The following is a 16,457-nucleotide window of genomic DNA, read 5'->3' as shown; positions in this document are numbered from 1 at the left end:
ATCAGAGCTTAGACCCTGACTCCCTTTTACATGGGAACAGAACATATTTTGTGCCCTTAAATATCAACTAAATTTCCAGGAACACCACTACCTTGTAAATAGAAAGATGATTGTATTTTGTTTTATTGAAGCTTTCCCCAAATTTGTTCATCTTTCCAGAGAATCCCGTCACCCACGGGCACTACTGCATTAGTAGCTGTCGTGTTCCCAATGATTCTACCTTTAGGTCCCAGTATTCTAAAAACTTCAGAACGTCTTCTCCGTTATTTGGGCCCAGTCATTTACATAGTGGAGCACCTATTATGTAACTATAATTTATCTTATGTCATCTTTATTTTACAGTTAGGCAAGACATCGATTATAAATATGATGCGTGCCGGTGGGTAACTCTATCCCTGGGTTCTAGTCCCGGAGGGGCGGGTGATTTACTCTCTACCCACTCGTAGGGAAAGCGGCCGTTGGGTCCGGCGGAGGCCCCAGCGGAGCGGTCCTCCGCGCGCCAGGGGTCGCTGTGGCGCCGCGCGGCCGTGCCGGGACCCTCTCGCGTGGCCGCCCCGCCTCGGGCCCCCGGGCCGAGTGGGCGGGCACGACTGCGCCCAGGTCGCGAGGCGCCCTTCGACCAGCAGCGCCCGGGGCGGGCGGGTATAAATGGAGCGGTGGCTCCCCCGGCCGCCTCTCTCCGCCCCGGGTCGCCGCAGCCTCCGCCGCTTTCGGGCCTAGCAGCCTGAAGGGAAAAAAAAAGAGAAAAAGATAAAAAAAACCCCGAAAACCCTTTAAAATCTTAAAAAAAAAAGAAAGAAAGAAAAAAAAAAGAGCGAATCCTCCTCGGAGAACCCGCGGGGAAGTCACTTTTGCACGCTTCCGGCCTGCCCGACGCCGCCGCCGCCGCTGCCGCACCTGGGCGTTCGTCGGTCCCCGTCCGTCGGTCCGGTGGTGAGCCGCTCGCGCGCCCGCGTCCACGCGCCTCAGCCCGCCTCTCGGCCGCGCCGCGTGGCAGCCCCGCGCCCGCCGCCCTCGCCCCCCGCGCGCCGGCCTCCGCGCTCCACGTGTCCGCGCTGCCCTTCGCCGGCCCGGCGTGGGAGGCGGCTGCGCGCTCCGGCCGCCCGGGGCTTGCCGAGTCGGCACCGACAAATATTTGGTTTCCCTCTTCCCTGGGTTGCTGTAATCTTAAACCGTCGGGAGCCCGAGGCCTATATTTATAGAGAAACGCACGTTCCGGAGGCCGCCGTGGGCACCACTGGCTTGCCTCGGGAAGAATTTTTGTAATTTGGAGGACAGTCCCCGTTTTCATTGTTTTCATTTTTTGAAATTGGGAGCTTCCAGACCAGAACAGCTGAAAATTAACAAACTCCCAGGGAGGGCCATATTGTTTTTGAGAGCCTTTTGTCTGCGGGTGGGCAGTCTCGTCCGAGCCGTCTCCGCACTCCTCTCCGGCCCTCGGAGCCGACTCCAGCTTCTCTGAGCTTCACTGCCACCTGTGGGCCGCGGCTCGGAGCGGAGCCCCCTTTGTCCTGTGTGGCCCCCCCTAAGAAGTCCTCCTGGCGGGGCTCGGGGTGCTGGGGGCTGGGGAGATGAACGCTGCGGCCAGCAGCTACCCCATGGCCTCCCTGTACGTGGGTGACCTGCACTCGGACGTCACCGAGGCCATGCTGTATGAAAAGTTCAGTCCTGCGGGGCCTGTGCTGTCCATCCGGGTCTGCCGCGACATGATCACCCGCCGCTCCCTGGGTTATGCCTATGTCAACTTCCAGCAGCCGGCTGACGGTGAGTATAAGCGGTGGCCACAAGTCCGTGGGCTCTTTGGGGACCCTAAGATTCCTTCTCCGGGCAGGTCCCCACCCCCGTGGAGAGGGCATCGCGACAGCACGTTGCCACAGAAGCCCTAGTCGGGGACGGGCCATGGGAGTTGAGAACGCGGGATCCTGGCATCAGACGACCAGAGTTTCAGTCTTGCTTCCACAACACTTGCTAACCGGGTGACCTTGGGCTGATGGGTGCTGGTGGAGCCCAAGGAGGCTGTAAAACAGGACCAGAAGGAAGTCGCTGTCATTCCGTATGTGGGCGGTTTGCTCTGTGAGCCTTGCCTGGTCAGTGGCCAGGTGTTCGGGCCCCTCACAGGCCTGCGGAAGGGACAGGATGATTGAAACACAATTACTTAAAAAATGTTACCTAGCCAGAGCTGTTGCCCCCTCCCCTTACTGTACCCTGGGCTGAGAGTCTTTGACTTTGTGCTGGTGAGGGGTTTTTCCCGGCAGGTAGAAAGTAGGGGAACAATGTTGTGTGTTGAACTTGAGCAGGCACTTGTGTTAGCACCACCAGAGAGTGTGGGGTGCTGGGCCAGCTCCCTCCTCTGCGTGCTTGCCACCGGGGCGGAGGAGTTCTTTCTCTGGACAAGCCCTGGGCTGTGGAGCGTGGTACGCAGGTAGTCTGGGGAAGCGCCTCTTGGAAATCCGCTAGGCTGGTGGGGATTATGGCCTCAACCTGTGCACAGTGCTTTATACTTGACAAAACCCTTTTACTTCATCCCATCTGAAGAAAATAGGACTTCTGAGGGAGAAAAGCAGCTGCAAAAGGTGGGAGGCTAAGCTGGGACTGTGGGTGCAGTGCTCTGCCAGCCCTGACTGGGGCCGTAGCCTGGAGCGTGGAGAGGTATGCTGCAGGCCTGGCCCGAGTGAGGCCAGAAGAAACCTAATCAGGGGCTGCACGTGACTCCAGAATAAAAGGGAACAACTGTAGAGCCCATTACTGGGAGAAACAAGCCATTCTGTGGCCAAGGATCTCCGGGTCCCTATTTTTGTCACCACTTTGTTCACTGTCCGTGAAGCACAGAGAATGTCACTTGCCCAGGATGCAGCTGAGACCAGAGAATTGGACTTGTTGAGAGACACAAGGCACTGCTACCGTCAGTTCAGTGTGCTCTGGCCGCAGGGCACAAAGAAGGTAGCTGAGTGTGGCCTTTTAAGGGGGGAGTGGTGGGCACGTTGGCTGTTGTCTGCCTCCTTGACTCTTCTGAGCAAAAGTCTTGTCACTTGGAGATAGTAGCAGAAGCCATTGGTTAGTGTGTCTGCCAACACATACCTCTGCAGGACCTCTCCCTGCTATAAATAAGCGCAGCCAGATTTGTCAGACGAAGCCGAGTTGCCTTGTGCAGCCCTCTCCGGAAATAGACAGGAGCTGTGTTGAAATGGGCTGCTAATTCACGCAACACAGTTAGGGGTCCCAGGCTGTGGATCGCAGAGTCCTCACAAGCGAGCCCTTCTTTCTGTCCCGGACTTGCACTGACTTGGATCTGCCGTCCCCACTTTCCCTGATCTCCTCCCCTCTCACGCTGAGCCAGCCCACCTGAGGAAAGTGGGAAAGATGGTTGGAAATAGGGCAAAGGAGATACCTTGCTGGCTGACTGGACAGCTGAGCCTGTGGAGGGGCAGAGTTAGGGATTGTGTCCCTGTTTTAAGTGAGACGGTGCCTTGAGGCGGGAGAAACACCCTCTACCCCCATCCCTTCATGGAGGAGGAGATTCTGGGAGATGTCAGTGCATAAGTCAGGGGAAGTGGGTCTGGGTCCTTTTTGCTACCAGTAAAGAGAAGTGTTCTGCTGACAGGTAGGGGTTATTTTGGTCTCTGGTTCTTTAAATGGTCTCCGTGGTGTATACATGGATTGGGTTGGGAAGCTAAGGAAGCGTCCCCAAGCACTGGGTTGAGAACTTTGTTGGGCACCAGGGCATTTGAAAGTCCTGGAATTCCGTAGAACGCAGATGAAGACTTCTAGGTAGCCTAGAAACCACTAGGTGCAGGGCCTGCCTCCACTGTCAACTTAGGCAGAAAGGGGTTGCAGTTTCATCCTTCTTGTCCTGATGATACAAAGAACATTTCCATGTGTGGCCATCATTTTGATGATTGAGGCTTTTTTGTCAGAATCAATTTCTGTTCTCAGAGATTGAAAATATAAGAAACTGGGCTGAATTTGGAGATAGCACATTTTCCCCAATCGAACGCTCACAGGTTTTTTTAGTCATTGTCTCGTAGACAGGTTGTAAACTAAGTGACAGCTAGTTGATAATGCTGATGCAATACCTTACTGAAAAATAATCAGAAAGTCCGCCATTAGTTTCTTAGTCAGTAGTTAGCTATACCGTTTAGCCATCCTGAACATGAGTTTGTCCATTTTATAAGAGGGATCATTTCACCTCTTCCACCTTCATCCTGGTGGGCAGTAGGCTGCAAAGTCGTTTATAAATGATAAAGCTTAGTCAAATGTGAGGTGTTATTTGATCCTGGTGCTATAAACCCATTTAGATTATCTTGCATAACCTCCTTACCCCAGAGGGGTTGAGACTTCTGCCATGAAGGAGGACGATTAGCTAGAACTTAGCCTCAGTGGCACTGCAGCCTAGAGGAATCTGATGTCCTTTAATTTTGATAGAGTTGAATTTCATCAGAGTGCTTACCTTGAAAGTTCTGGAGTTATCTGTTCCTGGGATGGTGGCAGGTAACGTTTTATATCCTTGACTGAAATACGTTTCTCTCTTGCAGCTGAGCGGGCCTTGGATACCATGAACTTTGATGTGATTAAGGGAAAGCCAATCCGTATCATGTGGTCTCAGAGGGATCCCTCTTTGCGAAAATCTGGCGTGGGAAATGTCTTCATCAAGAACCTGGACAAATCTATAGATAACAAGGCACTTTATGATACTTTTTCGGCATTTGGAAACATTCTGTCCTGCAAGGTAAACACTGATTAAATGATTTCAGCAGAATAATTACAGAATCATGACAACAAATACCAGATGGGGAATTGCTTGGAATTGGGTGACCGGGTATGATAATTTCCAAAATGCTGGAAATGGCTCTGAAGTCTAAAAGTTCACTGCAGCAAACGTCGGTGCCACAGCCCAGCATAAACCAGCAGGCGCTTTCGTGTCTTTGTTTATTCTTCCCTCTGCCTGAAATATCCTTCCTGTTTTCTAGCTTTGGAAGGCATCAAAAGGTTTCTCCTGGGGAGTGGGGGGCTGGAAAGTACCAGAGCAATGCCTCTGGTCTCCAGGAAGCTGTACTTAGTCATGTTAGAAGCATGAATTCACCCTCTTCCTTCTCCACGCACCTGTTTATGTGGAGCATTTTGTACAGCTCGTGTGGTGGTGGTTTACATGTCTGGCTCCACACTAGACTGAAATTCTGTTGTGGGCTTGGAAAGTGGTTCGTCATTCTGTAGCCCTGTGGTTTTGCATCCAGATCTTAATATTTTTTTTTTAATGAAGTAAGAAAACATTTGGAATAGAAGGAGCTTAATGGTGGCTACCATTTTTAAATGGAACATTATTGGGTACCTGCTGTAGTCTCCTGCCTTTTGAACATGGATGGGCTAGAGGCCTCTCAGACCCAGGAGCCCACACGGCTCTCGAGTCTCTGCAGCTGGGCAGTGGCGCTGAAGTGGCCCGCCTTGTCTTTGACAGGTGGTGTGTGATGAGAACGGCTCTAAGGGTTATGCCTTTGTCCACTTCGAGACCCAGGAGGCTGCCGACAAGGCTATCGAGAAGATGAATGGCATGCTCCTCAATGACCGCAAAGTGTGAGTGTCCCAGTCCGGAGCAACAGCCGTCGCATGAGCCAGCCGTGGCCCCACCTCGGTATTAACTGGCACACACAAGGCGGCTACTGGTTCTCGGCCCAAGTGTGGCCTGCTCCTACCTCTCCACTCCAGGGCTGGTGAGTCTCCCTGCCCGAGCCGTGGCAGCCCTTTTGACTCGCCAAGGTGGGCTTTCTGCCCAAGCCATGGCTGGCCTGCCGCCTCTCCCTTAAAAGCATCCGTCTGTGGGTTTTGTGAGCGTCGGCAACAGGGGCTGGCTGGAAGGCAGCTCTTAAGCCCACTCTGAGCAGGGGTCTTGGCCAGCAGCAGAGTGGAGAGGGCCCTGGACTGACCAGGAGCTGTGTACTAGTCATGTGACCTTGGCCTTCTGTGATTCAGGTCTTTCCGTGGGGTCACTCGCTAGGGGTTGATGCAAATTGTCCCCTCCACGTGGCTAACTTATGACTCAGTGGTCTTCAAATACAAGGCTGGCTCCACAGCAATAATTAATTTGGTTACAATGAAAAGTCTTATCCCATTGCAGAAGACTGTTCATAATAGACCTTGTTGCTTTGGTGTGGTTATTTCAGAATGGAGAGATGGGGATCTTAGTTAAGCCATGCAGGGAGAGAAGGGACAATAAATCTTGGTTATGACAAGCAAGAGTCATTTCTGTCCTTTGTGTTACTGAACAGACCAGGCGATGGCTTGTGTTAATGATGTGCATGTACCCAGTGGTCAGGTCTTCTAAAGGTATCACTGGAAAAAAGCCTAAAGATTTTTCATGTATGGATACCTTTCCCTATTAAGTGTAAACAGCACCAAAACAAATAAAGTAAAAAAAGCAAAGGCTACCTCTTAGTTCACTCCAACAGTCTCACTCCTAGGATTAACCACTGTTAACAGTTTGGTTTGTATCCTTCCAGACCTTTTCTATGCATTTACATAGATGCACAGAAATGAACGTTTTAAAAACATGGTCATCAGGTTTCTTCACGAAGGCAGTGTGATGTGGTAGGAGGAGCCCTGGCCTGAGCCAGGAGCCCTGGGGCTGGTCCTTGTAGGACAGTCCTGCCTCTTTCTCTTTCTGCTGGGGAGTTGGGACGTCTCTGAGCTTGCTCTCTTGGTGGTTGGATGGGAACTCGTGTGTTTTAACCTCTCCTGTCAGCCTTTAACCTGCGTTCCTTCGGGCCCCTGGAAATCATGTTTTGTTCCTCTGAGTGATCACTGTTTTTCACGATTTCTTTTTAGGTTTGTGGGCAGATTCAAGTCTCGAAAAGAGCGGGAAGCTGAGCTTGGAGCCAAAGCTAAGGAATTCACCAATGTTTATATCAAAAACTTTGGGGAAGAGGTGGATGATGAGAGTCTGAAAGAGCTATTCAGCCAGTTTGGTAAGTCAGGGTCCTTTGTCCCACGTGTCCCCTTTCACAGTCCACCTGACCTGGAATTCATCTATTTTTACTTAACAGATGAGCCCACCTAGACCCAGAAGTAAAATGCCTTGTATGACAGAGGCCACAGGGTAGATAGGAATAGACTCCAGGCCTCGGCTCTTGGCTTCATCCTACTTTGTCCCATCCCCAAGGCCATCTCAGCAGCTTGGTCAGAAGTAGAAGGCCAGGCGTGATGCCTCTTTCTTAGAGTCCATCTGGGCTCAGCCGGAGCTTGCTTCAAGTGGGCTCCTAGAGAAGCCTTCTCTCCTTGAGCTGTGATAGAGATGCTGTTACTAATAGTTCTGTCTTTGGTAACAGGTAAGACTCTAAGTGTCAAGGTGATGAGAGATCCCAGTGGGAAATCCAAAGGCTTTGGCTTTGTGAGTTATGAAAAACACGAGGATGCCAATAAGGTGAGAGCACCATGAGGGTCGGGGAGGATTTGTAGGGAGTGGCCCTAGTGTGTGGGCAGGGCCTTGCCAGCACATGGTAGAGCTGAGTTGTAATTGTCTGAGTACCTAGTAGTGATGCATGGTCACTGTGCTCTGGAATTGTCTTCCTGAGGGATTTCACATAACTGTTTTCAAAGCACTTGACATGTGCCCATCACCTCAGCTGTTCAGTCCTGTAGGTTGAAAGAGTAGGGCAGGCATTTGTTCCCATTCATAGGTGAGGGAACCAAGGGCCCCGACTTGCTGATCTGATAAAAGAACAGTAGCCGCTTCCGGGAGAACCATTGTGCTAGGCCCTCAACATGTATCACTCAGTACCCTGAAAGAACCCGAGGAGTTTAGTGGCAGCCAGATTATCAACCTAGGCTCGCGTCTACCATGCTTGTATTTATACAGCTGTACAGTTTCTTCACTGAATTATCTGGACCAGTGACCCATTTAAATATTAACCCCATTTTACTGATGAGGAAGTTTGGATTGGCTTAGCTGACTTCAGAGTGAAATTAATTTTTAGCCCTGTAGGGACGACTTTTCTCTCAGAATATTTGGTGGGACTTAACAGACCTCCAGAGCAAGGCCCCTGCCTCTGCATCTTGATTTAAAATCATGTATTTCCTCTTCAGGCCGTGGAGGAGATGAATGGAAAAGAAATCAGTGGGAAAGTCATTTTCGTCGGCCGTGCACAGAAGAAAGTGGAACGGCAGGCCGAGTTAAAACGAAAATTTGAACAGCTGAAACAGGAGAGAATTAGTCGGTATCAGGTAAGAGGTGGTCTCAGCCCAGCCTACCAGCAGGGGCTGTACCACGAGATGTTGGCAAAAGCATCCTTAGTTTGGCAGGCTTTCTTTTTGGGGACCATGAGTCTCCTCTTCTCATTTCTCTCAAGATCATCAGGTTTAACAGGATGTACCTACCAGATACAGCAGCGGTTCTGGAACAAGGATGAAGATAATTTATTCATTTAGGGACTCTATTCTGGAAGCCTCAGCCTGTTGTTCTTAGTCATGTGCGTTCTGTTTACTTAAATGATACCACTTTGTTTGGCACGGTGTAAGGAAAGCCCTGCTAGGTCAGTGGTCAGCCAGACCAGCTGTGAGAAAGGCTGGGACTGTATCGATGGTCCTGTCAGAGTCTTCAGCAGTAGATTCTCAGCCTTGAGCCTGCATCAGGATCCCCTGCAGGGCTTATGAAAACAGATTGCTGGGTCCCACAGCTTCTGATTCATTAGGTGTGGGTTCTGGCCTGAGAATTTACATTTCTGACAAGTACCCAGAGATACTGCTATTGCATGTCTAGAGCCCATATTTTGAGAACCACTGTCTTAGGAAATGTGTGAGGTATAGAAGTGCAATTAACAGACCTTTCTGCTTCAGGGGGTGAACCTCTACATTAAGAACTTGGATGACACCATTGATGATGAAAAGTTAAGGAAAGAGTTTTCTCCTTTTGGATCAATCACCAGTGCTAAGGTATTTTATACTGAGATGTAGGGATTGAAAGCAGAAGTTGTAAACTTGCAGAGGTTTATTGCATTTGTTTCATTGAAGGAATAGGATCTAAATTTTCATTTCTGAGAGTAGCTACCACATTCATCTAGCAAATTCCTCCTGGCATTCGGTTACCCATCTGAGTATATGCTCTGGAAAATGACATTTCGTTAGGTTAACATTGCACTGTCTCCCAAGTACTGGGATGTGGAGATGCATCTGACTCAGTGCCTCCCTGCCAGCCCCCCAAGAGCACCTGAATCTTTCCCATTCTTTGCTGCTTTGTGCTGGTGTGGGGACAGATGGTGCCACAGCATGAGCAGGGGAAATCCAGACGGGTTGTCTTTCACTTGTCTTGAGGCCTGTCTCTACAACTCTGCCACACGTATTCCTTGAACGAAGGTGTGTGAGGATTTTGGAGCTGGGGTTGGGAACTTCCATCTGGTGTCCTAAAGGAGAGGGAGTGGAAAGTTTGTTTCTCCGTGTTTTGCAGCGTGCATCATCTGCTTGATTTTCTTTGATAATGGTAGCAACCGAGTTAGCTGGGGGAGTAAGTACAAACCCCCTTGTGAAGATAAGGGTGAGAAGAGAATGCTGGTTAGGCGAAGATGTTGTATTGTGTGTCCTTGGTGCTTTGGGTGTGTGGTGGGCACTGATGGCATCGGAAAGTTTTGGGGCATAGCCTGTTGCAGACTCTATGCCTGCTCCACAGAGGTGAGGCAGATGTCACAGAGTCCTCCAGGGGATGAGAAAGGAGGCCAGCGGGCCGGTAAAGACTTGGTGACCCTGCCCTGGCCCTTAGCTTGTCACTCACAACCCAGGAGCATTATCAGTGGTCGCAGGGCATTGGCCAGAAGCCACCCCCAGGAATTTCCTCAGTTCCTCACCCCCTCCCTCCTATCACCCCCGTGACGGGCCTCCAGCAGCGCAAGGAATGATAGTCTCTCTTAGCGGACCAGCACAGGAGTCAAGATGGCATTTGCAAGAAGAGAACAAAAGAACTGTATCTTGAAGTTTCCCGGCACCATGCCCGAGATCAAGGTGTCACATTACTTTCACACACCTTACTGGTCCACCTCGTTGGTAGACAGGTGTTGGGTTGATACACATCTTTACTCCCATGTCCTCCTCTTCAGGAGGCTCACCAGGCGGTGAGCTAAGACATGAGTGAAATGTAGAGATTACAGAGTGAGACTAGAATCCAGCTGCTTGTCTCCTGGCTGGTTGTAGTTCTGCTGTGTTTATTCTCATTGAATTAATGGTGGCAGTCATTGATTTTATGACTCCTGCCCACATGTATTTCAAAAGCATGTCCTAACCTTGCTAAGAGCTTACTAAGTTTTGTTCACCAAGGTCTTGGGCAGATGAGTTTTACAAATAAGATGCTTGATGCTAATGTCCAGATCTCTGTGAGTTCCCAGAGATAGCTATGCTTCTAGGTACGAGGAAACATCTTTGGGTTCCTGGTTCAACCATTAGCCATATCACAGTATTTGGGAACTTGAGTCACCTGGGGATCTAAAAAGGAAAAAGCTTAGTTTCTCCCTTTAGACTTTGTGATTCAGTTGGTGACTCAGTTGGTCTGGGGTCCATCGTGGGACTGGACTGTGAAGCCTTGACCTAGACCTGGTAACTCTTGGAGTGGAACCCAGGTTTTAACTCACAGACATCTTTGTGCTAAGTGGCTGGTCTCATTTTGTAGGTGATGCTGGAGGATGGGAGAAGCAAAGGGTTTGGGTTTGTCTGCTTCTCATCCCCTGAAGAGGCAACCAAAGCAGTCACGGAGATGAACGGACGCATCGTGGGTTCCAAGCCACTGTATGTTGCCCTGGCCCAGAGAAAAGAAGAGAGAAAGGCTCACCTGACCAACCAGTATATGCAGCGGGTGGCCGGGATGAGAGCGCTCCCCGCCAATGCCATCTTAAATCAGTTCCAGCCTGCAGCTGGGGGCTACTTTGTGCCAGCAGTTCCACAGGTGGGTATGCAGTATGCTCATGTCTCCTTGGAACCTGCCTGCTGATAGCTGCTCCTATAGTCCGCAGTGGTTGGGGAGAGGGATTTTTGGATATTGGAATTCTAGAATGTCACAGTAAAGATCCTTCAGATAAAACAAGGAAGGACTTAACTCGTGGTTGTGCACACACAGTGACAGGGGTAAAGTAAAAGAGTCCCTGTTAACTGGCTGTCCCTCCCCCAAGCTCTTGAGTAGAGAGCGCCTCTGTCCTGAATAATTAGCCTAGGGCCTGGTAGTGAGATGAGGTGAGATGAGCTACTTCTCTAGTGTGGCTTCAGGTCCTTAAATAAAAGGGCTTGGCTGCTCTTTCTTACAGGCTCAGGGAAGACCTCCATATTACACACCTAACCAGTTAGCACAGATGAGGCCTAATCCACGCTGGCAGCAAGGTGGGAGACCTCAAGGTAGGTGGTGGGGAACAGTGATTTGATCACCCAGGATGTACCTGTCCTGGCCTCCCCTCCCTGCCCCCTCTGAGGCACAGCCTAGGTTCGGCTGTGTCGTTCATCAGTGACGTGCATTTTTTTAAAATTAATTTATTTATTTTTACATCTTTATTGGGGTATAATTGCTTTACAGTGGTGTGTTAGTTTCTGCTTTATAACAAAGTGAATCAGTTGTACATATACATATGTTCCCATATCTCTTCCCTTTTGCGTCTCCCTCCCTCCCCCCCCCAATCCCACCCCTCTAGGTGGTCACAAAGCACCGAGCTGATCTCCCTGTGCTATGTGGCTGCTTCCCACTAGCTATCTATTTTACGTTTGGTAGTGTGTATATGTCCAAGCCACTCTCGCTTTGAGTGACGTGCATTTTTTGTCTCTTCACCAGGCTTCCAAGGAATGCCAAGTGCTATACGCCAGTCTGGGCCTCGTCCAGCTCTTCGCCATCTGGCTCCAACTGGTAATGCTCCGGCCTCTCGTGGCCTCCCTACTACCGCTCAGAGAGTCGGTGAGCAAACTGGCCTTGAAGTGTGGCCCGGGGAGGAGGGAGTCAGGACGACTAGGCTCTGCTCAGGGTTGGTCAGTTCGTTGGGCTCACCGTGTTGTCCGGTCCTGGTTCTTTACTCCTAGCTGTGTGCTTAGGTGGGTACTTAAGGAGCAGGGAAACAGTATGAGTTCTGAGTGTTGGTTCCTTTTAAGATTCTTTGCCTCATCGGTGACTCACGTGAACAAGGTTAATTGTAGAAATTTGTTAGCTGAATGACGACAGAGGCAGCCTGTTCTTTGGGTGGGGTTGGGAGATTCAAGGGACTTCTTTGCAGATTATGTCCTGTGTTCCAAGAGGTGGCAAGAGTTGTATGTTTTCTGTTGGCTCTTCCTCGAAAGTAGCGGTAGTGGCCCCATGTGTGATGTGTGCTGTATGAACATGCTTTGGAATTGCTCCTTCCGTGGGACGTGGCCAGTTGGACATCTGCTGCCAACACTGATGTGCATTTGCTGGTCTGTTGTAGGGTCTGAGTGCCCGGACCGCTTGGCTATGGACTTTGGTGGGGCTGGTGCCGCCCAGCAAGGGCTGACTGACAGCTGCCAGTCTGGAGGTGGTATTGGATGCACACAGAATGGGGAAAGATGGGATTTGACGGGTCTTTGCCCAGACCGATGGGCTTTAATTTTACTTGTCCTTTTCCTAAGGTGTTCCCACAGCTGTGCAGAGCCTAGCGCCTCGTGCTGCTGTTGCCGCCGCTGCTCCTCGGGCTGTTGCACCTTACAAATACGCCTCCAGTGTCCGCAGCCCTCACCCCGCCATCCAGCCCCTGCAGGTGAGGTCCATCTAACAGAACCCTAGAAGGGTCCCCCCTGCTTCCACATGATTCAAAAGCTGCCTTGCTTGGATTCCCTCAACAGGTTTTAAATGCCTGCTCTGTGTCAGGGAGCCGTGTCCCGTGTGGTGACCCTGCCCTTGGGGGACTCTCTAGTGGGAGAGAAGGGGCTTGCAAGTGTTCTTCTGATAATGGTTGGCTCAGCAATGCCCCCGAGGAGGCAGCTGTGCTTCCTGCTCTCCTCACCGCGTGCACGGGCTCTCTCGGCTCTTTGAAGCTTCCATTTCACTTTCACATCCAGTGGTCGAATTGATCCTTAGCTGCTTTCCAGGTGACTGGGTGGCAAAGAACATCTTAGATGAAAGGTTCATCTTCAGAGGTATTAGGCTGGGTGGAGGAATTGGACCTGGATCTCAGGTTCTCTAAGCTGGAGCTGCTATCTCTAGAGTTGTGCCTCTCAGGCAGGCCAAGCAGAGAGCTTGTGGCAGAACTCTGCAGTTTGCTTGGAGGAGCTGTGCTGGGCCTTGCTTCCTCCTGCTCTGTGCTCTGAGTTGGAAATTTCCCAGAACTTGGCACTGTGAGAAATATTTTTGCCTGTAAGACCCTACTTTTAGCACTGTGACTGGTATTGACGGTCTTTAGCATTTAATACAATAAAAACATGCGGTTCAGTGAAAGTGATACAGGATGAAATTATAAGCATTTTCCTATTCATGTCCTTCGACCCAGTCTCTACTGGGAATTCACCCTAAAGGAAAACTAACGTTCAGGAAAGGGCTACACATACAAATGTTCATGGTACCTTATTTATTAACAAGGCTTCGATGTCTTGGGCAGCCTTGAGTAAAGTAAAATCATTTGGTAAATGATTGTGTAGCATTGTAGGCTTTTCTTAGTCATTTCCCTTCTCTTCGAATAGCACGTGGCATTTTAGCTGTGGTTGGTTGTGGTTTTTGCTCACACCACTCTGTTCCTCTCCCTGAATCCCCAAGACTGCAGTCAGTTCCCTGACAGCAAAGACAACTACCTCCTTCTCCTCTTTAACTCAGTAGACTCGAGTGGTTGTACACATGACCACTGTCACTGTACTTACCCGGGTGCTAATCCACCGCCTCTCCTGGTTCCCAGGCACCCCAGCCTGCGGTCCACGTGCAGGGGCAGGAGCCGCTGACCGCCTCCATGCTGGCCGCAGCACCCCCGCAGGAACAGAAACAGATGCTGGGTGAGTGACCCACGTGCTTGCAGAAGAGGGGGCCAGAGCTGCTACTGACCTGGACACCAGCGTCCCTTCTCTACTGGGATGCCACTGGGTTTTTCACGGAATACCTTCCCACAGGTGAACGTTTGTTCCCGCTCATCCAGACGATGCACTCAAACCTGGCTGGGAAGATCACGGGGATGCTGCTGGAGATTGACAACTCGGAGCTGCTGCACATGCTGGAGTCCCCCGAGTCTCTCCGCTCCAAGGTGAGCAGGTTCCCAGACCCCCGCGGCTTCCGCTCACTCGGCTCAGGAGGGCAGGGGGTGGCCTTGGACACCCAGGGGCGGCAGAGAGAAGGGTCTGCTGCCCCTGTGACCTCCTCGTGTGACCTGAGGGCTGCTGGCGCGTGGGTATCTGGGAAAGCGGTCAGCACCAGGAGAGGCCACCGCTGGGCCTGGGCGCCAGGGAGGGGTGGAGGGGCTCTCCTCAGGTGTCACTGACCACCTGAAGCTTCTCACAGGTGGATGAAGCTGTGGCGGTCCTACAGGCTCATCATGCCAAGAAAGAAGCTGCCCAGAAGGTGGGCGCTGTTGCTGCTGCTACCTCTTAGACAAGGACAAACCGTATGTTTGGCTCTTTATTTTCTGCAATGGTTATGACTCTTGACCCATCTCCCTGAAAGGTTAGGGCCAGTGTATATGTAGAGCCATGTTTCTATCCCTTAACCTGGTAACTTGGGCAGGCTGTCACCTGGGTTTTTTCTGTCACCTGGATGAGTTAATATGGAAAAAAGAGAGTCCTGGTGGTAAATTAGAAGACACAAACAACAGTTTTCTCCATAAAGAGCACCTGGTTAGATCTTTCTCAAGAATCACCTTGTTTGTCTCGAATAATGGTGGATATATGAGGCATTGTCATAATCCGATCCCACAGCCTCATTTCTATGAACATCTCCCTAGTTTGGCTTGAGGTTGTGAGGTCAGTTGTGTGGCATCCACAGTTCAGCTCTGGAAACACAGCGGGCAGAGGCCTTGGTGTCAGAGTGAGAGAGACAGACACACCTGGCTACAGTTACAAGGTGTGTTCCCATCGACTTCTGCATTTGGAGGCCAGGGCCTCTGTCTGCAGGGACTTGGGGCAGTGAAGCTTAACTAGGACCTCTGACGAGGACTGGTGGTTGCCTCCAGATGGAGAAAAGAGAGGACCAAATGAACATGGGCAGAGGCAAGGGCAAAGAGCACATGGTAAGGGCCAGAGCTCGTGTGTTGGTAGGGCTTGACTTGGCATAGTCATAGCCCCTTGTCAAGGGCCTGAGCCCTGTCATTTTGAGTTTAAGCAAGGATGGCCAGGAAGGGTCAAGGTTGGGGCTTTACATACAAGTACCCTCGAAGGCACTGGTTCTTAACCAGGGGTGCCTTCTCAGAGGACATTTGCCAATATCTGGAAACATTTTTGGTTGTCACAACTGGGAATATTACTGGTATCTAGTTGGGAAGAGGCCAGGGATGCAGCTAAACGTCCTGCAATACACAGGACAGCCCCCACAGAAGAATTATCTGGGCCAGAATGTCAGTGGGCACCAAGGCTGAGACCCTGCTCTACAGTACTTACATCAGAGATTCCCGTGCGTCTCTGAGGTTTTTTTGATTTTGTATTCATAGTGTCGGTGCTTTTCTTTTCAGGATTCAAAAGCCAAATAACCCCTCATGGAATTCAGCTCGAGGTTTGAAGACGTCCTAGCTTGTCCTATGGACCTCAACACCAAGAACCACAAATTGCAAATTTAATAGGTCATTTTGTATCAAAAGGTCAATTATGAAGCACCTAGAATTTTTCAATTAAAAGAATATATTCTCTGGGTTCTGATATGGCCCAAACAGTGTTAACTTTTTTTTTTCTATTGTGAGTTTGATTTTTTCTCCCCAGAAACTGGTTTTATTTGATGTACCCAAGTCTTAAGTTTCTCAATAAAGAAAAAATCTCCATAAAACTGCCTCTGTTTTTCTCTGACTACAGTTTTCTGTATAAATTCCAGTTTTCACTGCAAGTAATTTTTGGATGTAGATAGGGTCAAGTGAAGTTCTGTATATCTTGCCATCCTTTCCTGATGGTTATAAGATTATTTGGGATTAGCAAGGTGTGCAGAACTGTCCCATTGTGTTCTACTGTGGGAAGACCTTTATATTGGGAACAGAAGTCTAGTACAGTCACAGAAGAGCTTAGGTCTGGCACAGGAAAATCGGGTAAAGGGTGGCATTGGCGTGCTTTCCAAGGACACATGGTGAGACACGCAGAACCTATCTTGCCTCTCCCTTCTTGGACTGTGTTGCTCGGGGTTTGCCAGTCCCCTCTTATCTCCTACTGTCAGTTTATCCTGCAGGCAGGTCCACTTGCTCAGATTCTGCAGCTGGCAGTAGGAAAAGTTTCCAGAGATCCAAGTGGCTGGAGGCCAAAATGTTCTGTGGTTCCTTCAGTCCTTGAAGCGACCTTAACCTGGTCAGGGTCAACTACTCTACTTGCTCTCCCTGTCCTGCAGCAACACT

At 50.3% G+C, this 16,457-nt stretch overlaps 1 protein-coding gene and 1 non-coding gene across 11 annotated transcripts; both read left to right on the top strand.

Annotated features, from left to right (window-relative positions):
• The first annotated feature begins 624 nt into the window (after positions 1 to 624).
• On the top strand, positions 625 to 15,919 carry PABPC4 (poly(A) binding protein cytoplasmic 4). Of its 10 annotated transcripts, none has more exons than XM_060019819.1 (16): positions 625 to 1,764; positions 4,533 to 4,726; positions 5,453 to 5,568; positions 6,817 to 6,956; positions 7,317 to 7,411; positions 8,074 to 8,211; positions 8,824 to 8,919; positions 10,640 to 10,912; positions 11,268 to 11,355; positions 11,783 to 11,854; positions 12,405 to 12,491; positions 12,586 to 12,713; positions 13,842 to 13,935; positions 14,050 to 14,180; positions 14,435 to 14,537; positions 15,597 to 15,919. In XM_060019819.1, the coding sequence occupies exons 1-15, from the start codon at positions 1,572 to 1,574 to the stop codon at positions 14,522 to 14,524; spliced, it is 1,935 nt and encodes a 644-aa protein (XP_059875802.1). In that variant the 5' UTR covers positions 625 to 1,571; the 3' UTR covers positions 14,525 to 14,537; positions 15,597 to 15,919. The 10 variants fall into 10 exon arrangements, 8 of the variants coding, with proteins under 8 accessions (XP_059875802.1, XP_059875795.1, XP_059875793.1 ...); XM_060019812.1 differs by having other exon boundaries at positions 11,783 to 11,902; positions 14,435 to 14,494; XM_060019810.1 differs by having other exon boundaries at positions 11,783 to 11,902.
• LOC132416581 (small nucleolar RNA SNORA55) lies at positions 9,190 to 9,324 on the top strand. The gene has a single exon (XR_009517655.1). It is a non-coding gene; the product is annotated as a small nucleolar RNA SNORA55 (small nucleolar RNA).
• Positions 15,920 to 16,457: the final 538 nt, after the last annotated feature.

This window comes from Delphinus delphis, chromosome 1 (assembly GCF_949987515.2).
Source record: "Delphinus delphis chromosome 1, mDelDel1.2, whole genome shotgun sequence".
NCBI classification, from domain to species: domain Eukaryota; kingdom Metazoa; phylum Chordata; class Mammalia; order Artiodactyla; family Delphinidae; genus Delphinus; species Delphinus delphis.
The sequence above is the reverse complement of the archived record's forward strand: the minus strand, read 5'-3'. Positions and strand labels throughout refer to the sequence as shown.

What these genes read in the sequence shown, in the direction of transcription:
- PABPC4 (XM_060019810.1), top strand. Translation starts at nt 1,572, where the DNA reads ATGAACGCTGCGGCCAGCAGCTACCCCATGGCCTCCCTGTACGTGGGT. An exon ending in CTTCCAGCAGCCGGCTGACG is followed by an intron (nt 1,765 to 4,532) that starts GTGAGTATAAGC and finishes TCTCTCTTGCAG; the next exon opens with CTGAGCGGGCCTTGGATACC. An exon ending in AGAGCTATTCAGCCAGTTTG is followed by an intron (nt 6,957 to 7,316) that starts GTAAGTCAGGGT and finishes CTTTGGTAACAG; the next exon opens with GTAAGACTCTAAGTGTCAAG.